The 23,286-nt window shown below is 38.1% G+C and overlaps 2 protein-coding genes across 3 annotated transcripts in view; both read left to right on the top strand.

The window, feature by feature from the left end:
* Window positions 1-18,289, top strand: part of arhgef1b (Rho guanine nucleotide exchange factor (GEF) 1b) — a 31,184-nt gene extending 12,895 nt beyond the window's left edge. The window contains exons 2-30 of one of the 2 annotated variants that reach the window (XM_055227553.1): window positions 2,587-2,673; window positions 2,757-2,870; window positions 5,316-5,414; window positions 6,263-6,305; window positions 6,478-6,583; window positions 6,694-6,834; window positions 8,393-8,422; window positions 8,536-8,647; window positions 8,812-8,890; window positions 9,051-9,080; window positions 9,385-9,564; window positions 10,218-10,362; window positions 12,576-12,766; window positions 12,857-13,003; window positions 13,120-13,202; window positions 13,314-13,439; window positions 13,516-13,630; window positions 14,259-14,359; window positions 14,525-14,599; window positions 14,685-14,760; window positions 15,114-15,281; window positions 15,365-15,452; window positions 15,629-15,730; window positions 15,810-15,862; window positions 15,960-16,103; window positions 16,195-16,320; window positions 16,972-17,153; window positions 17,610-17,714; window positions 17,834-18,289. In XM_055227553.1, the coding sequence (XP_055083528.1) occupies window positions 2,623-2,673; window positions 2,757-2,870; window positions 5,316-5,414; window positions 6,263-6,305; window positions 6,478-6,583; window positions 6,694-6,834; window positions 8,393-8,422; window positions 8,536-8,647; window positions 8,812-8,890; window positions 9,051-9,080; window positions 9,385-9,564; window positions 10,218-10,362; window positions 12,576-12,766; window positions 12,857-13,003; window positions 13,120-13,202; window positions 13,314-13,439; window positions 13,516-13,630; window positions 14,259-14,359; window positions 14,525-14,599; window positions 14,685-14,760; window positions 15,114-15,281; window positions 15,365-15,452; window positions 15,629-15,730; window positions 15,810-15,862; window positions 15,960-16,103; window positions 16,195-16,320; window positions 16,972-17,153; window positions 17,610-17,684 (2,982 nt within the window). In that variant the 5' untranslated portion in view covers window positions 2,587-2,622 and the 3' untranslated portion in view covers window positions 17,685-17,714; window positions 17,834-18,289. Of the gene's footprint in view, window positions 1-2,586; window positions 2,674-2,756; window positions 2,871-5,315; window positions 5,415-6,262; window positions 6,306-6,477; window positions 6,584-6,693; window positions 6,835-8,392; window positions 8,423-8,535; window positions 8,648-8,811; window positions 8,891-9,050; window positions 9,081-9,384; window positions 9,565-10,217; window positions 10,363-12,575; window positions 12,767-12,856; window positions 13,004-13,119; window positions 13,203-13,313; window positions 13,440-13,515; window positions 13,631-14,258; window positions 14,360-14,524; window positions 14,600-14,684; window positions 14,761-15,113; window positions 15,282-15,364; window positions 15,453-15,628; window positions 15,731-15,809; window positions 15,863-15,959; window positions 16,104-16,194; window positions 16,321-16,971; window positions 17,154-17,609; window positions 17,715-17,831 lie in introns of both variants that reach the window. The other variant, XM_055227554.1, reaches the window with a different exon arrangement.
* Window positions 18,290-20,582: 2,293 nt separating this feature from the next.
* cd79a (CD79a molecule, immunoglobulin-associated alpha) lies at window positions 20,583-23,259 on the top strand. The gene is made up of 5 exons (XM_033981314.2): window positions 20,583-20,678; window positions 21,164-21,487; window positions 22,411-22,526; window positions 22,732-22,794; window positions 22,938-23,259. Exons 1-5 carry the CDS (start codon window positions 20,648-20,650, stop codon window positions 23,043-23,045), a joined length of 642 nt encoding a protein of 213 aa, XP_033837205.1. The 5' UTR covers window positions 20,583-20,647; the 3' UTR covers window positions 23,046-23,259.
* The last annotated feature ends 27 nt before the right edge of the window (window positions 23,260-23,286 follow it).

Genomic DNA, 23,286 nt, shown 5'->3' with positions numbered 1-23,286 from the left:
TTAGTTAGTGGTGGAATGTGATGTGAGGGAGGGCAGCTGCGGTGAGCCCCTGTCCACAGCGCTGAGTGGACCAAGGCTAGGCTAACGGTAACCCTGCTAAAGCTAACACCCCCGCATAGACACAAACACAACGACGCCCATACAGTGATAAAGGTGAAGGGGGAGCTAGTGCTATTAAAACTTCAGACGGACCGCTTGTTTTCTGAACTGTGCCATATGCCGGAATGCAACATTTGGCTCCTTCTGGGCACAAGAGACTCCCACTCCCAGAAACAGCAGCGCAAATGACCTCCCACTTATGAACTTCTCCCTAGCCGCTACTGTACACATGCCTTCGCCCTAGCCATCACGGATAGTTGCAGTATCTAGTAATAAGGAGGTTTGTTATTGTCAACACATGAGAAAAAGAAAAACAAATAGTTCCAAGTTTATTTTATATTAGTCCAAATGCAATGTCATTAATGTCTTAACTATTTTTTTCTAACTTCCACAAGTCCAGTATTATTTTAAATTGAGACAAAACTCAGACATTCTTAACAGTTGTTATGTCATGTGACATTTCCTTGTTCCCAGGAGGCTTAGCACCCTTTTCTCCTCCTGCTTTAGCCTAACCTTTAAAAACATGTTTGTAGGTGCTCTGAAAAAAGAGAAGCACTAGGAGCCCAGTGCAGACCTTCATAAAGTGTTACAGACCAGACATCATTTTATTCAGGTTTTCATACTATTAACATTCATAACATCACGAATTAACATTCGTGATGTTTTGCGATAGGTTGCGTTCGTTCTAAAATTTGATTATGTCATAATCTTAGATGGTGACCTACTTTTTAAAAGAAATATTCAAACAGAAATGTGTATTTCAAGTGACAACAATCAGTTGAATAATGATGCCACTTTTCTGAGGCTAAGGTGAAAAATTATTTCACTTTTTTATTTATGCTGACAGAGAAGACATTGAATTTTGTGCCGGTTTTTGTTTCATGTGGACAGGCCCAGTAATGACAGTTAAACAGCAATTTCTACCAAAGAACTCTGACTGGCTCAATTTTAGGCTTTAGGCATTCAAGAATGTTGTAATGTCACATGAATTCAACCTATTATAAAAATACATATACATATTTTGACCCTAGTGAATTACTATAAAAGAGTGTTTAGTCAGTCTGTCCTTTAAAAATCTAAATCTAATTATTGCTATTTGATTAAACCTTCTTGCAGAGTAACAGACTAATAATGGTGAAAACAAAATGCATTATTTTTCAAAAAATCAAAAAATTCTCAAATTTTAATATTTCTAGTTATGCATCTGTTTTTAAACATCTTGAACACTGACAGTTGCTGCTAGCTTGTCTCGGATGCTAGGAAGGATTGTAGCCACAGTTTGTGCATGTGATCTTGTGGTGTGTGTTGGTGTGTGTCCGTGTGCTAGCCCAGTGTCTGTTTTGCTAACCCCTCCTACACATGTTGCTCTACCGCTGGCCTTTTCTCAGCCCACTGTATATGACCATGAATGACCACATTCTCCACAGTCTATCTCAGTCCCCCCCCCCACCCTCTCTCCCTCTCTCCCCCTCTCCCTCTGTTTGATTCCCTGTCGTTTCTGCCAGAGCTTACCTTGACCTCTGCGCAGGTTGTCGCCCTCCTCCCTGTCATTATTTGCACATTTTTATTCAGGCCATGAGCTGCAGCTGTTTACAAACTTCCATGTATGTGTAAAGTTTAACCACTAAGCGATTTCTCAGTTCCCACTCATAATATTTGATACAACAACCACAACTTCAGCTCTTTCTTATGCTGGACAATAGAACTTGTTTGTCGCCGTTTGATGTTTTCTGTACAGTCTTTGGGTGTTCCCTGGTGGCGGCCCCGGGTCTCTGGCCTTTGGTGGACAGAATACTGGGGTGTTTTGTTTGTGTGCTTTTGGGTGTGTGTGCACAGGGGGAAGTGGTGGTGGGGGGGGGGGGGGTGGAGAGTGAGGGGAAAATTGGTTACCGCTGGCTCTGACGCGTTTTTTTCCCCCTCCATTCATGGATTTCAAAGGCAAGGATTGGCATCAGCAGTCACTTTCGCATTAGTGTACATAAATGGACAAAGGCTCCATGATATTGCATATTGCATATCTCCCAAGTCCTGAAAAGTGTAAAAAGATTTTGGCCTGTGGGAAATCACAATGTCCTTTGCCATCGCAGTCTATCTAGCAGTGGTACAGAAGAGATGAATAGAATTATATAGAATTAATACTTAAAGGCTTATTTAAGAATGTTGTATTAAAATAATAAAAAGGTAAAAAGTAACAGCATTTTACATAAAAAAGATTCATATAGCAATTCACATATAGGAAGTTTATTGATTTGCATAATATAACCCAGCCCAAATTATTTTTAGCCTTATAGCTACTATTTCTTGCCTGGCTCATCTAATCCTTCTTTTGAAAATTCATGAGCAATAGAACACGTCGACTTTTTTTCATTTTCTGATCCAGACTGTCTGCTCTTATATGTTCTTGTGTTTGACAGGTCCCCGGATTTCACCATTAAAACATTAACTTACTGCACCTAACATGACCTCTCTGTTGATTGTCTTCTGCAGCGGGGTGTGTTTGGGGCTCACAGCTCTAACCCAGCCATGAGCATCATCGGGGCTGAGGATGAGGACTTTGAGAACGATCTCAATGATGTGAGTCAATGTGCATTGCACAATAAAATTTTCTTTGAATGATTATTAAATCCTTGTGTCGTGTTTTTTGTGAAATTTCCTAGGTGGGGGACGATCAGTGTAAATATTTCAGTTCTATAGACCAGCTAAAGGACCACCCAGCACACCTGCTTGCCTTCATCCAACATGTCATCCTCCAGTTCGACCCTGCGCCTTTGGTAAGATCTGGAAGTGTGCACCAAATAGGCATCATGATATCAAATTCGAGCACTACAATTATTGTGGGAAGAAATATCACAATTTAATGATTATTTCCAATTATTGATACTTTGTCCAAGCAACAGTGAAATCCTTAATAGGTCAGTTTTTCTTCTATGTGTGTGACCATCTTTATAAAATCAAACTTTCTGAATGATATAACATTGACGTGACATAAACAGTTATAGTCAAAAGCACTTTACACGTAGGCTAAATTTTAAAGTATAGCTTACTTATTTTTGCTTCTTATGATTATATTGTGACCTAAATATCATGATTATTGATCTGAGTAATCATGACATATGTAGTACCAAAGAATTTCACTGTATAAAGGTGACCTTTATTTCCTTTTTTGAGTTGTTTTTTTTGTTTTTGTTTTTTTTTCCTGAAGTACTAGGTAGGACTTCAACTTTTTTTTTTATATTATTTGAATAGTCAAATTATTATTTCTATTGTATATTAAGATTTTTGAATAGATTTTTAGCCAGGTAAAGATAAGAAATATACTGGCTTTTGTGATATTGCTTAAAATCACAATTTGTTTATCTTTTGTATTACATATTTATTTAATAATGCCACTATCTTATTTTTTAAAACAACTAACAATTGTTAAAATAGTCATTTTAGTATTTTAATAGTTGACTCCCCGCAGTTGCAGCCCTTGTCATCCCAATGACAATGAAGCAATAATACAGACAAAAATATGTATAATAAAATTATACCAAGCAATAACTCCTACTGAAGAAAAAGTAATGCAGTTTGCCTGGCGCACTGCCTGGCCTTCTTAGAGATACGTTTTCTTTTACAACCCAAGTTAGTGTCATATGCATATGCTCTGTAGCCTTCCTTCCTCTTTATCGTTATCTATATGGACCTATTTGGAAACACGACTTGCATAATATGTCACAAATGTATTGCGACTTTTTTAATATACTCATACAATACAATAACTTGTGTGCAGTAAAATATAACCTTTGTGTAAATAAAGATAATTAAAAATAAACACAGAAATAACCAAGGAAATGGTTGAAGCATAGTGTAATAGCTATACTGACCCACGCAGAATGTAAACTACTCTGTACCTAAAAGATGTTACATAATACCCGTGGTGTCTGATGTGAAATACAAAGACCTTTTGCCTGTAGCAGTAGTCAGTTATTACACACTCATAAATGTCAGGTTTGTTAAGGCTGAAGACTGTAGATGTATAGAGCATGATAGTGTGTGATTATTTTATTATTATGTGTAATCTAGAGCTGCACAATGTATCGCAATCTAATTGAAATCAAATTTGAGTTGGAGTAATTATCAAATCGCATAAGCTGCAGTTATTATTATTACAATAACAATAAAGTAGGATAATCCTAGTAAACCTTTTTGTTGAATAGACAGCATCATTAAAAGACATGAGCAGCAGTAATGAAGCAATAGTTAGCCATAGAAGTGATTTTTTTCAACCCTCATCTCAAGAGACCTGCATCTCAAATACTTTCATGTTACATCAAATTAACAAAATTTCCCTACTATTGTAAAGAAATTGTACAAACTATAAATATTGAGCCTAAAATGTATTAAGCCGGCTATAATGTATTGAACGATAAGTGGGTATAGTAATTATCACGACAGATCTAGTTGTACCTGTAGTTTAGACGTCGGAAACATGTTCATGTGATTCTTTATCAAACTGGGGTTATAGGTAGAATCCTACTACATACATCACAATACTAAAATTAAATTGGGCAGCATAATCCTCATAATGCATTTGACTGCTACAATATGATGTAATGGTAATAATATAATGCCACAAAGACCTGTTAAAAAAATCTCGCTTAAAAGGAGCAGGTAGTTTGGTATTGTTCAAATTCAATGACCCATTGTTGGAATTTATTAAAAGGGACAGTAAATAATGTTATAATGATAATAAGTATTGTTATTATTTGCAAAGTGAGGTCAGATGGATTCATGCAGAGAAAATTGTCCATTGGCCTCATTCATTTTAAATCCTCCAAATGGAACAAATTGTCACCCAACCTACATCAGTGTTTTTTCTAATTTCTTGTTGGTGAGCGTATGAAAAAAGCTCTTTACTGTATGTGTTTGTCCTACTTTGTTTTGACTAAGTGACCCATGTAGGTACCATTACACCTCCCACAGCCATGACACCTCATCTCACCCCTCCCTTGGTGTCTTTTGTCATTTGCTGTCCATGTAAACAATGAGAAAAATAACTATTGTAATAACAAGGAAGTTGAAGTTTCTTCCAATTTGCGGTTGGACAAACGTACAGTGCTGATAGCATAGTAGCAATAACATAGTACATACATCTGCCAACACATATTGCAATACTACAGTATAGTTTACTAAAGGTAAAAAATACGCTAACTAATCGTTGTGTCTTTCCTCAGCTGTGTTACCTCCATGGGGAGCTCCTTAAAAACCTCAGTGCCAAAGAAACCAAGAAACAGTTTGTGGAGTTTAACAACAACTTCTTGGACAAGGGTGCAGTAAGTAGCCCATTGCACAACATGCACTGTAAGAGATTGTGAGTAATTAGGATTTCAGCTGGCCTGCTGGGACCTTAGAGCAGTTTGGGCAAGACAGCTTTTGGCTAGTTTTGTGTGGTATAACTGGATTTGCATGTATTTATCAAACAATATAAGGGAGTAACATTGTCTAAAGTTTGGAAAGACTTTTTTGTGATTTGTGTTTCTTGAGTCCTAAGTCATGTCTCTTTAAACAAGAGCCCTCAGCTCTCAAATGCATTTCATATCAAATATAACAAGTTCAGAGTCAGAACATGTCAATTTAATTAAAAACTAAATGTAATCATCTGCACATCTTTGATGCACACATCAAAAATGTTACGAATTTCACATTGGAGTTAGCAACACATGTCCAAGCTGAATAAATCTGAACATTGACAGTGTAAATTGCTGTTTTATAGAATGGGCTGTGGGAACTGAAGTACGTAGTGTAATATTTGCATAAGCGTATCAGTGTCCAATCTGTTTGCTCTGTTGATGCTATACCTTTTTCCGTCACTGTGTCCCCCACCTGCTCCACTTCCCTTAGATTTCTTTTCAAGATCCTAGTGTCATCCATATTGGTGACTTCTGCATTTCTATCCATCCTTCTGTCTAACTGTACTTCGTTGTTGTGGGTCCGAATGATCCATTTATTTAACATACTTAAAACTCACTCCTTTGGGTGTATTTGTCACCAGTATATACTTCTCTTCTGCTGGCCTCCATCTTTTATTTCTAGTGTTAATCTGACCCCTAGTGGCAAATTTCTGTTATTGCACCCACACCATTTTTTATTTTTTTTTGAAATATTTTGTTTTTTTTTGTAGATTCTCCGAGTTACTGTACCATCTAATATATCAAATGAATTAGGTATGTATATAATGAAATGTGTTGGTCATGTTTGGAGGTTACTGTAAATTTCATTACAGTACATTATTCTCCCAATGCAAAAAAAAGCATCCACATTTTGATATGTACTATAAAAGTATATTGAACATTCAGCATATTCATACCTTAACTATATTTTATACTGTTAATTTAGACCGGACTCGACCAGAGTTGCTTCCAGAAGAGACTCAAAGGCGTTATGTTCACGAGGTCCAGAGCCTGCAGTGTGGAGAAGTGGCCAAACAGCTGGAAGATTTCAGGTAACAAAATATCAAATGAATGTGCCTTTATGTACAGTTTTTTTTCATATAGCCCAAAACAGGTCCCAGTGCATTTAAAATATCATCTAAATCTCATACTTTATGCACAGGACAAAGCGGATGATGGGAATGACGCCATGTGAAGCAGAGCTCAATGATGTGGAGAGCCACTATCCCACAGACCGCATCCCCATGGAGATGAAGGAGAAGTCTGTAGCAGAGAATCTGCTGGACAGGATGGCGGAATCACAGTTAGTGTTTTCATTTGTATTGTCTTTATTATAATTTGGCCTAGGTTCTATATATACCCAGTAGCTTTTCTATTGCAGCACCCCCTAAAATATTACAGATCAGCATTTTTTTTTGGTAGGGTGTCCAACATATTCTTATGTCCATATATATTTTAAAGCTTGCCTTCAATGTTCCACAGTATGGCATTAAATTTATGTGTCTCTGTGAAGACATGCTCATGTTTTGAAGATATTTTTGACCAATATAATGAAAAAAGTGACATAGTCCTATAGTGCTATGAATTAAATGAAACGCCTTTGTCATTTCTGAACATCTTTGTCTGTCTGTGTTATTCATTCAAGAGTGAGACATTTAAAGATGGAGAAAGGATAATACATATATAACATGGAATAGAAAAAAAATACATACCACAGGAAATCAAGAGCCAGTGGGAAAGTATTGCCACGCTGGCAGGAAGGATCTTCTGTGGCACTGTGCCAGCTCTGACAGGGGTGGTGGGGGGTGGTGTCACAAAGCGGAAAGGGGGATAGGAGTTAAAAGGCCAGAGGGTTATCGATGCAGTCACAGCCATTGCCCTGAACGCTCTTAAAGAAAAGAAGATCTGGGAGAAAGTTAATCTATCCTTGACCCTATGGCCATCTACAATGTCTTATCTTCTACAAGAAACAAGTCGGACAGAAGGGGAGAGGACACTAGCACCAGGGCAGAAAGCTGTCCAACTTTATCTTGTCAAAAGACAACAAAGTGAACAACAGTGAGCTGTGCAGAGGCTGATATATGATATGATATGATATGATCCTACTGTAAATGCAGTAGTTAAGATATTTATTAGTTAATGATTAAAAAGATGTTAAAAAAAAAAAAAGGCATTTTAGTCCTGAACTCACCATCACAAAGGGGGATCTCTGTTTCTACAGTACAGACCAGTCATATGCATTCAAACAATATAGCCTCTATTCACTTGACTGCTGCAGTCTGCTCTCCCAGCCCAACATGTCCATAATGAGCCAGTTCCTACTTGTGTTTCCTATTGGTCAGTCTGTTGATTCCAATGACAGAAACGGGACAAATGATTGGATTATGCAGGGGAATCCCGGGGAAAGCCCTCCCACTTTCTAGGCTCATAGCAATTTACCTCGCTGTTGCTTTTCCATTGCATCAGACTAAAACAAGGATAAATAGCCTTTCTGCTGTGCTGGAGTATTGCTGATTTTTCAGATGGAAGATTATAATCAGTTATTCTTTTTCGTCACTAAACAAAAGATGTACTTGTTTTTTGAGCAAAAAGAGGAGCAGCTTTGAATGCATTTTTGTTTTACTTTTATTTTGCACATTTTGGAATATGTTCCAAAGCTTCTGCCCTGAACATAAAAGCACAAATAGCAATTTTCAGTTAGCTCAGGAGGAGGATTCTGTGTTCTAAAACACAGTATTTTACTGTAAAAGAGATATTGAAAATGTCACTTAAAAGGAATGGGTAGGTTTGTGGACATTGTGGCTCTAAATGCATCTTTATACATGATGCAGGACTTAACTTTGTATTGTTTTGTTTTGCAGGCCCACTATTGTCTCAGATGAAGAGAAATGGTATGTGTTGTATAATGCATGCAGTTGTTAGAAAAAAATTACATTACATCAATGCTGAATCATGAAAGTTAATATGTTTTTGCAACTTACCATCCTCACCCTGCCCTTTACAGCCAGTCCATCTTCGCAGCAGTGGCCTTCTACATGAAGCACCTGGGCGTTAAGACCAGGGCAGTCGACAGCAAGAAATCAAGGGGAGGTTTCTTCAGGATACCACTGGGAAAGGTACAACATTAAAATGCATGCCTCTGGCCTGGAAGTCCTGTCAGTTATGTCTTTAAATATATTATTCTTTTCCTAATCTCAATCCGGCCTATCCAGAACTTTCAAAACCTTAATTTGTGTGGCTTTGGTTGCACATACCATCATTATTTCAATGTTTTTTTCAGAATAAAAGGGATGACATACCGAAGATTAAAACCAGACCATTTCCAAGCATTCCGAGTTGGATGGGTGGAAATAACAGTGGTATGTATCAATTTTGCGTTTTTAAATTTTTAACGTAAGTAATTAAGTATACAAAAATGCAGCTTGTGCTTTATATTATACCTTAGTAGTTATTGTGACTATATGTTAACAATATGAGTGGTTTAAGAACATGCTGTCTTGCCCTTCTCTCCTGTTACAGCTGAAACCGTCAAGCCTAAACCAGATGAAGGTACCACTCTTAAGTATCCTTGGAGTGATCCATAACCTACAATTAACCCCTTAGCATGTCTGCATGTCCCAAATTATACTGAGGGGGAGTGGGTGGACTGGCTATAAGGTTTACTTACAAATAACCTTCTAATTTTGACACAGATTTCACTAACCCTCACCTGAAGCTGTGATTACACCAAACCCATTTTGTTTCTCGTTTTTCTTTCTGTTTACCAAAATCTGTATGCCATTATCCTAACTCATTTTTATATATTTTTTTTAAATTAAGAAATTATTTCAACGCTCCTCTCCATCCTCTTTAGCGCCTTCAGAACGCAAAGGTCCACCCTCCATCAGAGGCTCTGTAACTGAGCCAGCCATCGGGAGCAGAAAGTCTGTCACTGGGGGAGTCCCTTTGGTGCAAGGGCCTGTGCTGGAGATCACTGATGGTTCAGGGAACAACAACAGCACAGCCAACAGCCCTGAGGCCTCAGTTAGTGATGGTAAATTATGATGATGCTATTTTTGACAACAGGCAAATATTTTTTATCATCAAACGTACAAAAAGAATAAAAAAAATCTGCAAGTCCTCAATGTGACATCATTGCAAAAGTAGTACATACAGTATACAGTCCAGTATACAGCTCAAAATACTGAACGAGATAATTCTACTTCTGGGATGTTGGTCTGGTCAGTTCAGTGGCAGGGGGGTTTATTTTAGAGATTCAGCTGTTTTTTGCTGAAATAACACTAGAGGGACAACAAAGAGACAAACCCCAAAACAGGAAAGATTTAACTGTTCAAGACTGCTGACAATTTTCCCCCCCTCATTCATGAAGATAGAAATTTTCAACCCCCTGGGAGACCATATACTGGTTGTATGGGTGCTCCTGAGCTCCTCCTGGTGTACCACAATGCTAGCTTTCTGTGGTGAGAGAATACAGGTAGTTCCTGGAAGATGAAGAAAATGCACTGTTGACTGACCTCCTTTTACCTAACTTAAGTCCAGTCGTAAACCTCCTGATACATTATGGTAGGGCAGGTTGGACCTCAGACTGTCAGACTGTTTGGAATGTGTCAAAGATGTATGTTTTGCACTTAAGTTATGTTACTGTTATATTCATTTCCTTATATTTTTTTCTTTATTTTCTCCCAGGCCATTTGATGAATCGTCTTGAGACCCCGACAGTTTCAGATGGGGGTGACCTTTCACCTGTGGGACTAGGAGGAGGCTTGAGCATAGTGGAGCCTCTGTCCTCTAGTGACACTCCCACAGAGGAAAGCGTGAATGAAAAAGACAGGTAGGCTAGTTGTGGCAGAGGAAAATAAACAATGTCAGGATTAGATAGATCCAGATTACAGAGAGATTATATTAAAATGCAGTCTAGTGATGCAGTGAGTGCAAGGGCTGCTTCAGATTGAGGGAGCGTGGTAAGTCTCCTTCTGCAGTCTGTCCCTGCTGTGTCCCACGTCTGTGTTGTGCTCATTGCTTGCTAGCTAACAGAGTCTGGAGTCTTGTGACGGACCCTGATGAGGTGAACTCGGATCCTCTCTTTACAGCTCCTCTCTCCTCTCCCTCCCTCTCTATCTGTCTTTACACTTTTGATCTCATAATAGCATGTGTTACCTGTCGTCTTGAGCCTCCTATTCTTTAGCTTTTGTGTCAGCCATGTTGCCTACGTGTGTCATTTTGTGCAAATGTCTTTTTGCTGGATTCAGGATTGTCAGTTGTTGCGCTGCTAATAATTGGTAGTGTCCAGGAATGTGTATGTCATAAAAAATATTTTCCATACTAAAAGCATGATTTTTAGTATTTTATGATGGAATGTAGTTTGTCAGATATTGAACCCATATTTGTGGTTATTAACATTGTTGCCACTGCAAGTCTCTTGTGTGCCTCTCAGGGTGTTTTTGTCTCAACCAGGGTTGAACCTGTTTTGCTTGTCCTCAATGTTTACATCTCTTTGTATTAGTAGCTTTGGCATACTACACTGACTGTGCTTAGGTAGTAGGTAGGTAGAGAGTTCATTTAAGGTTGTATTAAAAGGTCACTGTAGTTGATGAGATGGTTGTGTAACAATGTGGTGCCCTGTGTTTTTTCAGACGGAGGACAAGGTGGGTCTCCGCGCCCTGACAGAGTCTTGGACATGCCTCAGACTTCACACTAGACAAACACAATTATTACATGCATACACTGGCATCACTCTCATGTTTAGCATACCACAGCTAAGTATTGTTCCGTGGTTTGATAGTTGGGCTAAGTTGAACTAAATAGATGTGTTGCAGGAATGGTATAATAAGTCATGATTTACTATAGCTAACTGATTATTTAGGATTTGTGGAAGCAATGCATGGCTTTGGTAATGGGCTTCTATAAACTGATTACAAATGCACTAATGGTCACATGAAACATACAATATGTTTCATGATGTATTTGATATGCATGTTAAAATCCATCATGCATATTTGCCTTTTCTCGTTCACTTTCAAAGATCTTGAACTGTATTTTTTCCTATCATCTCAGAATTTAACATAATTAATCATTTTCTTTATTTTACTGATACATCTTGCTTTTCTACTAATTTTTTTTACATTTACCATTTCTTGGCCTTTTTTCCTTTCACACCTGATCCTCCTTTGCCATTTTCTTATCTTCTCCTGTTCCCCATATTTGTCTCGCCTTTTTCCATGGATCCCTCCTCTCCCCTCCTCCCCTCCTGCTCTCCCACCTCCTACAGTAGGAAAGTGGGGCGTAGTGAGAGTGCTCGTGTGGACCGGCACTCCTCCCGGCGCCGTGGCTCATCCCGGGCCAAACAGTCCCGTTCCCGTAGCGATGTGGACCTGCAGCCACCCTCCACCACATCCTCATCACCCGGCCCGCTCAGCCCACAGCACCTCCATCCGTAAGATGGGCATTGCTTCAAAGATGTGCACAGCAGGGACAGACGGGCAATAGCAACAAAAACACAGTTTCACAAATGATTTTCTTTGGCTAAAATTGTTCTGTAGTGACAGAGAGCTGGTACCTGTCAAGCAGTAGTCTCAGACAGTGGTGCTTAGGGAAGGTGCTTATTACATCAATACTGCTCCTGGGGAAGAAGCACTAGACCATTATTAAGTGCTCCACGCTGTTCATCAGCGTAGATCCTGTAAGCCCTGTAAAAGGTCCGTTGTGGGGTTTTTTCCCCCCAAAAAATTTCAAATTAGTTTATTGACTCATGACTTCTATTGGTAATATTTAAAATGCACTCTGCTACTTTTTTTTTAGAAATTAATTTGAAATAAATCTATTCCATAAGATCTATCATACAGCACTATATTACGTCTCTCCAAAATTTGATGCTCGAGATTGACAAATTTTCATATTATGGAAACCAGATGTTTTTGCAAGATCTATGGGCTTACTCTGCACCTCTTTAACAAATGTTGTATACATTTGAAATGTTAAAATTAATTGGCTTTTTTTGTAAACATCCATATCAGTAACATTCAGTGAAATAATTTGCTTTCTTAGCTCCGATGGACTAGTTCTAGTGGCTGATGGGCAAGGGGCTTCTCCCACTAGCCCCTCTCCACAGCTGGAGGAGGTAGAACCACGCCTCCTGGAGTTTGAGCAGGACCCGCCTAACTGGAGGGAACTGGCCTCCTCTGATGCACTGTCCTGCCTGAGTAAGAAGGATATCAAGAGGCAGGAGGTCATCAATGGTGAGGCCAAAAGCAAGTCTGACTTAATGTGATATGTGCATGTATAAGGCCATAGTTTATATTGTTACGTGTTGTTTTTGTCTTTTCCAGAATTATTTGCCACTGAGCATGCTCATGTGCGCATGTTGAGTGTCCTTCAGATGATCTTCTCTAAACCTCTGGAAAGAGAGAACCTACTGACAGCTGATGAACTTGCTGCCATCTTTCCCAGCCTGGATGAGATTATTGAAATGCACTGTGAGTTCTGCGTCAAACAGTTCTTTTAATGTAATATAAATTGTAATATTTAGACTCACTGACAGTTGTAGTTTAAAATTATATATTTTACTGTTTTAACTGGGCTTTTTATTTAGATCACTTTTATGAGAATCTGAAGAAACTGCGTCTGGATAATGGCTTCATAGTCAAATCCATCAGCACCACAGTGCTCAATCGGGTGAGTTTTTTATAGGTTGTAATATTTTAAAGTTAACCATTTATTTTAAAAGACACAGCAGCTGATTGACTATTGGTGTATTGTGTAATATATTTTTTGTGTGTATTGTAGTTTGGGGGCACAGAGGGGGAGTGGTTTCAGAAGCTCACATCCCGGTTTTGCAGTCACCAGTCATGGGCTCTGGAACAGATCAAGAGCAGGCAGAAGAGAGAGCCACGATTCAATGCGTTTATACAGGTCCAGTGTGCAGCAGCACCTAGAGATGTAATATGTGTAAACATCTAATCACTGAAAACATGTGTGGTGTTTTCAGGAGGCAGAGAGCAAACCTCAGTGTCGCAGACTTCAACTGAAAGACATCATTCCCATAGAGATGCAGAGGCTCACCAAGTATCCACTGCTGCTTGAGAATATTGCCAAAAACACAGGTAGATAAGTTATTTGTGCCATTCAAATATTTACACATCAAGCATAACATTATAACTGACAGGAGATGTACATGAAAGTAATCTGTGTGACCGAATAAAGCTTTTTGATATATTTGAATTATGAATTTAGATTTCGAGTAGATTGTTTTATTAGGTAGTTTACAGGTTGAGACAGGCCACTACCTTGTTTTTGGCATTTTCACAGATAGCTGTTGTCCACAACTTCTAATCATGATCATTGTTCAGAACAAGTCTTAGCTTATCCTCTCTTCATTGCTGTTCTTTTTATATCACAGAGCATAAACAACAGTCATTATTCAGAGACTAAGCACCAAATTGTGTATGTAGGTACTTTGATTAATTCTTCCACAATTACCAGTTATAATAGGCAGACAGTTATAATGCCTGGTCTGTGCTTGTTCACCTCTGTTTAAAACAAGAAAACCAAATCAAATATTGGGCTAAGAGTAAACAAACAAAAGAGACCATGTTTCTGTTTGCTGTTTGTGTAGGTAAAGTAGCTGTAGAATCAACTATCTGTCGCAGAGCCAAGTGTACCATGATGATTTATATTTTTCTTTGGGTGTGGTATTTACCTGTGCACTGTGTGGTTTGTTTTTCTGCATAGAGGACGCCACAGAGAAGGAGAGGATTCAACAGAGCGCAGAATGCTGTAGAAAGATCCTCAACCATGTCAATGAGGAGGTCAAAATGATGGAGAACCTATTGGTGAGAAACACACCATCCATCACTCTGCCCGGTGCTGTGAAGTGACTCACCATCAATTGTAGTACATTTATTTTAAGGCCTCGAAAGTTCTTTGAGTCTTGGATTGCTTTTACTTTGGCGCTGTTCTGAACATCTTCTGTCTGAATGTAATCTCCTTGTTTTCAGACTTTGAAGGAATACCAGAGAAAACTGGACACATCAGGACTCAAGCCCAGTAATGAGCTCTACACGGAGTATAAGGTTGTAAGGCCTTTAAACTGTATTGTGACACTTGACTGTATAATTTAGCCTATTTGAATTAGTGAATGTTAATTTTGTCTTTCAGAACATTGATCTGACTCAGAAAAAGATGCTGTTTGAAGGACCTCTGACCTGGAGAGTGACAAAAGAAAAGGCTATTGGTAATACTGCCTGGTATATTCTTAGATTTGCCCCTTTAAAATAAAAATAATTACCGGTAACAAGTATTTATGGTTCTTGCGAGTCATACACTTCCTTCAAGTACTCAGCTTTTCTCGACCACTATAAAACAAGTGCAAGTAATAGACTACCATCCCTGTCAAGAATTCTATACTCTTGGGGTTGTTCAACAGATACAATGAATTATATTACTTATTACTTTTTCTCAGCTAGGCAATATTTATGAAATGTAAATCGGTTTAATTTCTTCATACAGTGCTTTTTTTAAATATATAGTTTGAACAGGATCCTTAATAAACAGATGCTGTTATTGTTCTGCTTTGGCTCTCTACAGAGGTGCAGTGCGTGCTGCTCGGGGACATGCTAGTGCTGCTGCAGAAGTTGGACGATAAGATGGTGCTGAAATGCCAGAGTAAGAGCAACATTGCTGTACAAGAAGGCAAGATGATGCTGAGCCCTATTATTAAACTAGACTCAGTTTTCTTACGTGAGGTGGCCACAGGTCAGTTCCACTCAAATTTTATAAAGAAACTGGTCTGTTTAAAGCTCATAGTTTCTGTTTTTTTCTTTATTTTATGTTTTAAGATCGAAAAGCCTTCTATGTAATCTTTACATGGGATAGTGGAGCACAAATCTATGAGCTAGTCGCTCAGTCTGTTGGTGAAAGAAAAACGTAAGTTAAGAGAATTATTATTTTTCATCATGATGCAAATAAATGTTTTTTTTATTGCACAAAATGTAACTTTTATTTATTTATTTTTTTATTTGTGTATTTCATTGATAATTTCCATTTAAGAAATACCCTGTAATTATGGGGGGTGTTTTTCCTTTGTTTCTGACTTATGAAAGGTGGACTGAAGTGATCAAGACAGCAGTAGATGACCTAAAGAAGAGTGGTGCACCAATGAAGCTGACACTGCCTTCAGTTGGCGTCCCCTACAGCCCTGTCATGTAAGTGAAAAGTTGACTTTTCATGGTGAAGTTCACTTACCATAAAAACATCTAATTTTTTGCCAACGTTTTCTCCCAGGCTAAATGCTCCCTTGAGCCCGACAGAGAATGGCAGTCTAAAAAGTGGCAGTGGTGAGGGACTTTTACCAGTCCAAATAGCACAGACTTGTTATTGTTCCACATTTGTGAAGACTGCAGCTGGACCTTCACTTTGTGTGTGTGTCCATAGAGCGAGATAAGGACAGTTTGACGGATGAGAAGTCCTCAGACCCCAGGCACTCGCTGATTGATTTCCTGTCAGACAAAGGCTTTGACTTGATAGGCCACTCCAACAGCGATCAAGAAAAGGTGGCCAATAGTGCTCTGGATGAAGGTGATTTGTTTTCTTTCTTATATTCTTTTTGTACAAACTATTTCAGCCCTATCTTTTGTGAAGGATGACTGAATCTGTGGACTTCTTGTAGTTATGTCCCTCAAAAGGCTATTGGTCGGCAGCATTAGTTTCTCAGAAGATTCACCACTAGATGAAAAACTTGAAGAGGAACTATCGGAGAAGTCAAGTGAAGCAAATGAAAGTAGTCAGTCATCAGGTGGGTTTTAATTTATCCCTTAAATGATGCCTATGAACAATGTAATTGCAAATGAAACTAAAATGACTTGTATTTTCTGTCTTGGGATCGTTTCATTTGAAAACTGGACTGTTGAAAACTACTCTCCAATTTAAGATATGATGACAAAAACACACATTGCACATGATTAGAGCCCTAAAAATAAGATTTGATAATGTCTTCTATATCCTTTTATTATTAACCAATTCCAATCAGATTCCAATTTTATTTTTCATAACCCAGTTATTTTATTGGAGGTTTGTCATGCAAGATTAAGGTAAATCTAACTTTTTTCTGATTGAGATAACCATAACTCTGCACAAACGGAATGTGGTGGACAGAGCCAGTAGTATGGGGCTATGTTTCTATATTTTAAACGTATCAAGAACAAAGTTGTGTTTTAGACTGACTATTATGGTTTTATGATTGCATAGATTTGCCTTTTTAGCTGGGTTTTTATAGGCAGCTCATTTTAATTGTGGATACTCTCCTTCAGCACTTGTAAGAAACACTGATTAATTATTGAATTATGTCAAAATTACATATATTGAATATTTGATTTTTATTAATACATTAATCCCACAATTTCATATGCAAACACAATTTTATTTACGACTTTTTTTCAATGTGTAGAAGAAACTCCAAGTACAAACACTGGAGTAGAGGAAGAAAACAATCACCCCGTTGTGAAGGATGTAGCCGGGCTGAAGACAGACGATGAGAGCATCAGTGCGCCCATGGTGCTGTCCCAGGAGAGAATGGAGGAAGTGTGTAGGAGGCTGCACAGTCTGGAGAAACATCTGAAAAAACTCCAGGTGAGAGGAGCCAAATAGAGATGAGAATATAGAAAAACAGTGTGAGAAGACATGACAGCCTCAGATAAAGATATGACAGAAGATAAGAGCCGTCGCCAAACTGAGGCAGAGCTGGGCACGGGGGGTGTTCACTGCGGATAACTTAAGTAAGAAGCAGGCAGTGCTATACTTTGGAGAAATGGGGCCAAAATGGCACAAAAGAGAAACTAGAGAATAGAAAACCATTTAACCACTGCTGTTATTGCTTTGCTGAAAATTGCCTTGTGAAATTGGACTTCTCTGAAAATGGCTATTATGTCCAGCACTTGCAATGGGATGTGTCAGAGAACAGCGAGAGAGACGAAGAGAGGATGTTAAGAGGGGAGGTTGAAATGTGTGTCCGTAAGTTATGGGGGAGGTGGGGGGAGTCGTGTCTCTCTTCTGTTCCTAAGCTGATATTGATTTTGTGTGGTGCAGACTGTTGAAGAGGAGCACCATCGGCTGCAGGAGGCCCTCTCCAAGTTCTCGCTGGAGGGGGGAAACTTCCATTAAGTTGCCATCATGCCACCTGCTGGCCACTAGGTGAGGAATCAAAAGCCACATGTTGAATTTTGTATTGTTTAATCTCTTAGGGGCTTATTAACACATTTTTTAAAGCAGTATTAGCATACTAAGATGAAATTTCTCTTTTGTTTTCAGAGTTGTTCTGATGCTGGGTTGAAGTGCAAGAGTGGACAGGCCTTATGTGATCCCTAACAAGCTTACCTTGGCCCCTCGGCAGTGTGTGAAAATTCTTTCTGCCTGTAGGGGGGGCTGGTGGCTCTGTTCGAAGTGCAGTGGTCCAGTGACAGAACATGGGAGACGTGTGTGCGCTTGTACATGTGTGTCTTGTTGGAGTGAGTGTTGGAGAGCCATGAAGAGAAACATCCTACTTTTCAGTGGGGTATTGCTTTTACTGAGAAGTGCCAAGAAAAACGAGCAATATTTGCTGTCTGAGGCTGCCAATGTTCGAGGAGTAGCAGGGGATTTCTGTAACACACAGATGCACACAGAGACATGCTTCCAATCATTACTGCCAGAAGCCCAATTAGAGAGAAACTTTGTGTTTGCAGCGCCTGGTTGGAGCCTTAAGGTGCTAATCTATTGAAGATGTTTTTTTTTTTAAAAACTACTGCCAATATTTCAGAGTTTTTGTTACCAATGCCAAAGTATATAATGCACTTTTTTGTTATGAAAATGCCTTTAATACTCCTTTAGCATAGTTTTGCAAACTGTATTGTACTTAAAACTATAGTGATCATAAATGAAAATGCATGCAGTGTGTGTATGTGTGTTACATTTTAGTCTTTTTTGGTTTGTTGGAGGCTTCTAGCTTACTTTATTTAGGTCAAATTTGGGCACAATAGCTAACCATGCTGTTAATAGTGGAGACAAATGTTTATATTTACTGCTTTTATTTATTCCTCTTGAGTCATGCTTGGGGTTGGGGCGACCCTGTAACACACTGGGCCACAAAAGATAATGTCAAAAGAATGTCAAAATGACAGAAGGCTACTAGAGACTGTGTAAAGAATACAATGTTATCCAATGGCCGATATGTAGAAAGCTTTTATATAGAATGTAGTTTTGACAGTGGTTATATAACGGTGTAGAAAACAGTATTTGCACTCAGTAGATAACTAATTTCAAATGTAAACAGTGCACACACAATATCATCTTTCTGCAGGTATGACTCATATAGAGACCTGATTCCAAGTATCCACAGCTGCTGAGTTGAAATGGACTCTTAGAGGGTCATTACTTGTATTATAAGACATCAGGTTGCCATTCCTGTTTGTAATTAAAAAGAATTCTTACATTTATATAGAATTTAAGATTTGTATGTATATTCTATCCAGCATTGATTGTACTACTTGATAATTGAACGATGCTATAATCTGTTCGCAGTGGCAAAACTGTGGCAATGGTCACAAGACCAAAGACAACACACCGTTAGATCCTCATACAAGCTGTAATTCACGCTGTTACTCTTCTACCACATGCCTTATGTGTATATTAGGATGTTATGTACTGGTGATGGAGGATGGTCGGTGATTGGCTCCATGCTGCAGGGTTTAGTCAGTGGCAAAGGCAAATTTTAAATTTTAAAAAGAAATCTATTTTAACAAACAAATTGTGGAAGAGAGACACTGCTGCAGCTGGATTGACCTGTACAAACTGAACATATGGGACCATTAGCTGAAAATGACAAGACTGCGAAGATAATGAGGCAGGATATTTTTAGAGGATTAAGCTGTACTGTAATCATGATCTCTTCCTTATATGCATTCTTCTATAAATATGCAAAAATATAACACACTTTTTACACATTGTTGACCATCACTGTCCTTTGTCCTAATAAAACTGTACATAGTTAGCTTGAAGGAAGAAAATAATTAGCCACATTATGTGTTTATTAGTTTGGCACATCCTTTCACCTAGGTTCTTGTGATAGTATGATCACTTTTTTTTCTCTTCACCTTCTACTGCACACTTTGACCATATTTTAATAAAGAGTTAGGGATAATTCTGTTAACCTTTTGCCTTTTGAAAGATGCTTCTTGTATTCATGTTGCATGCATTCATTTAGAGAGAGATGAGAATTGCCTTCAAGCTTCCATGCACAAAGGAATTGAAAAGTATTATATTGATGGATTGCGGTTACACCTTTTAAATGAGGTAACCTAATTTGCAAGGATTCTAATCACATGCTAGCTAGTTGATAAAAACAACAACAAAAAACAGACACTTCCTCTGTCTCTCATTACCAACTGTTTCCCCCATGTATATGTAGCTGTATAAAATGTATTTATAGCGCGGTGCCTTGTTCAGACAGTTAATCTAATCAAGGGCTCTTAAGTCAATGCCATTATTACATATTGACATTTATTTTTGCTTTTTGCAGACATTTAGTTTTAACACATCATGCCTGGCTTCTGATTGGTTGGTTTGGAGATTAGCAGGATGTTCTATATTGAATTATATTGCTGGCCATACCTAGTCTTACTGCAATTCAGTGTGAGCCCTTTCTTTTCTACCATTGATACAGTTTTCTGCCTATTTGAATAAGCAAGAACTATTCTGTGTATTGGGGTTTTGATTTTATTGTGTAACAGACTCATGATGTACACTTAAGGAAAGTTGTGGTACGTTCTGTTTTTTAATTCCTGATTTTTTTTTAAATAAATTCGGGGAAATATGTTCACGTTTTGTCTCTATTTTTAGTTAATAATCAGTAATGGCACACTAGTCTACTATACCTACTATATTTACTAAGCCATTGTTATTAAAACATTTTTTTGACAACTCCATAGATTCAAAACAAATGGGAATGGGGTGTGTCGGAAACATCTTTTTATGTAAATGTGTAACTTGTTAAAGCCATTGAAGCGTGCCACCTGCTCAGAAGAGAAGCTGCGTGGTTGGCAAGTGTCACTCAGTCTTGGAGAGAAAACATTTGTCACAGATACAGAAAAATGTTGGTGCTTCTTGTCTGCAGCTTTTATGGTGAGTTTTTATTTCTTTTTCAACAGAACATTGGACAATGTGATAATTTTTTCTGTCCCACATTGGTAAGATTTGAAAATGGTAATTACTCTTTTATCTTGAGGCTCACAGATTTGCCAAATGCTGTAATTGTATTCGTCTGCTATTAAGGCATAATCTTAAAAAGTGCATGTACATTTTATAACATATATGCATCTATTTTTGTAGTTAGTTTGGCTCTAATAGTTCTGCTCCAGTGAGCCTGACTTCCTTCCTTAACAGATGGCTGTTGCTTGGTCTGTTTTTAAACTTTAAGCAAACTTACTGTAAATAAATTGTATCATTTAAATAGTTACTTAATAAATTGTATCATTTAAATAGTTACACTTTTTTTATTTCTGTTTTATTATCATTTAAATTGGGTAAACTGGCTCTCCTATAATTTTACAGATCTGATTTGACATGAGGATGACTTTGGCTATCACAGTGTTTTTGTTGTTGTCTAGTGCTTTGTGTGCAGAGCGAGGTAACTTTGGAACCTGATAAACCTTCTTTGAAAGTTGAAGTCTCTTACACGGCCCGCCTGGAGTGCTGCTACAACACCAGTGGGTCCAAAGAGTTTCTTTGGATCAAAAGCTCCAAAAGTGCAAATAAAAACATAGTAACTCACCCTTTACCTGACGCTGTAACGGAGAATAAAAAGGGTGAAAGTGGAATACACTGTGGCGTTCTCATCCTCCGTTCTACCACACTGAATGACACTGGCTTTTACCGGTGCTTTCTCAATGCTAGTGTAGTTTTCACCCATGGCACTTACCTGCAAGTCTATAGTAAGTATTGAGTCTTACATTAGCTTGTGTTTATCTGTATGTGACAAAGGAAGATGGAGTCGTGTGAGCTCTAAATAGGGCTAACACCTCATAAGCCTTAAATCTTGTTAACCTTAACCTCCATGGGCTGAGTGGCCATGCATTTAGGGTCTTAGTCAACACATCATCAAAATATTCCTTAATTATTCATTTAAGCACACAGTACTCTGACTTAAAATGAAAGCAATAGTTAAATTGAACACCAAATTATCCCTGCATTACAGCACACACTGCAAGTGAGCATTTTGTCCTCCAAGTTAATGTCATACAAGCCAAAAAAAAAAAAAAAAAAAAAGCAAGAGGATTTTAAAGATGTACTATATAACTTTTTGGCTGGGTTGTCCATCACTTCCTTATCTCCTTATTTCCATGGATATTGTATTGTTTTATCTAGACCACTCCACTGTGTGCCATTGTTTTTCAAGATATGCCAGCACAATACATGTGCAGTTAAATAAATACTAGATGGGTGTATTGCATGCATTTAACATTTCAGTTGGACACTACATGAGAAAAGTTACATAGTACACCTTTAAAGCTACAGCTATTACTGGATGGTCAATGTTATTAGTTATTTTGTGGCTATTATACAGAGACTCAGACCCTCAAAGACTAAATTTATAGCAACATTATTTACTTAGAAACATGATCTTATCTGGATTTAAGTGAGTCAACCTGCTTTTTCCAATAATACACCATTCATGTATTTGTTAAGCTGTAGCTGTTTTTAGATTATGAATGTTTGTTATATAACCCCTAAATCCAGATTTGCAACTTTAATCAGCAAGTTGGACTTTTGCTGTTTACTTTTGCAATACTTTGTACAGACATGCCTAAACCACATGAGTTCAGTTAGTTTTAAAGATAATCCTTCATGTGCATAGGGCGTCTTGAGAAGACCATAAAACTGAGTGAAAGTGTCAAGAATGGTATCCTAGCCACTGAGGGGATCCTGCTCCTGTTATGTGTGGTGCTGCCTTCAATCACACTGCTTTTCAAGGTTATTTTAGTACTCATAACTCAGTTGGAACAATGGCTGATTTCCAAGATTTCTCAACAGTGGTAATAACATGGCCTCCCAAGGCTATCAACACACCGTATGAGTAATCTTATACCAGCTATTGTACACTCACTGACTGTTGCATTACAGCTCAAACTTTCCTGTATTGCACATTTTCTCACGGTTTATCTTGATATTTCTACAGTCTAAAACCCTGAATGATCTGGAGAAAAAGAAGGTGAAAAAAGAAGAGGAGAACATATACCAGGTGAACTGACATAAAGCTTTGAGTTTTAAAGTAAACACTGAACAGTTGTATGAGGCTAAAATAGGCCTACATTACATACAGGAAATGCCTCTCTCAGTAAAATTGTATGCATTTGCTACATTCAATATCTGTGTTTTATTTAGGGCCTAAACCTGGATGAATGCTATGATGCATATGATCAGCTTCAACAAGAGCATGAGCAATATGAAGACGTGGGCAGCAATGAAGACATGCAGCTTGAGAAACCTTAGACCAAGCCCAATTTAATACCCTGTTAATTTTTATTCACAACATGGCAGAAATAATCTAACTAATTTGAATACAATACTATTGAAATATCCCTAATGCATATCTGTTACTGTCTGTCAGATGAGATTATGAAAAATAACAGCTTTTTTAACAAATATTGTCAGAATTCTCAATGAGTTTGTCTAACTGTACACTTCTTAATAAATGGGCGGGTCTTGCTGCGTTATTGCTATCTGATTGGTT

The sequence above is a fragment of the Periophthalmus magnuspinnatus genome, chromosome 16 (genome assembly GCF_009829125.3).
Source record: "Periophthalmus magnuspinnatus isolate fPerMag1 chromosome 16, fPerMag1.2.pri, whole genome shotgun sequence".
Taxonomy (NCBI): Eukaryota; Metazoa; Chordata; class Actinopteri; order Gobiiformes; family Gobiidae; genus Periophthalmus; species Periophthalmus magnuspinnatus.
Note: the sequence above shows the minus strand (reverse complement) of the source record. Positions and strands in the feature narration are given on the sequence as shown.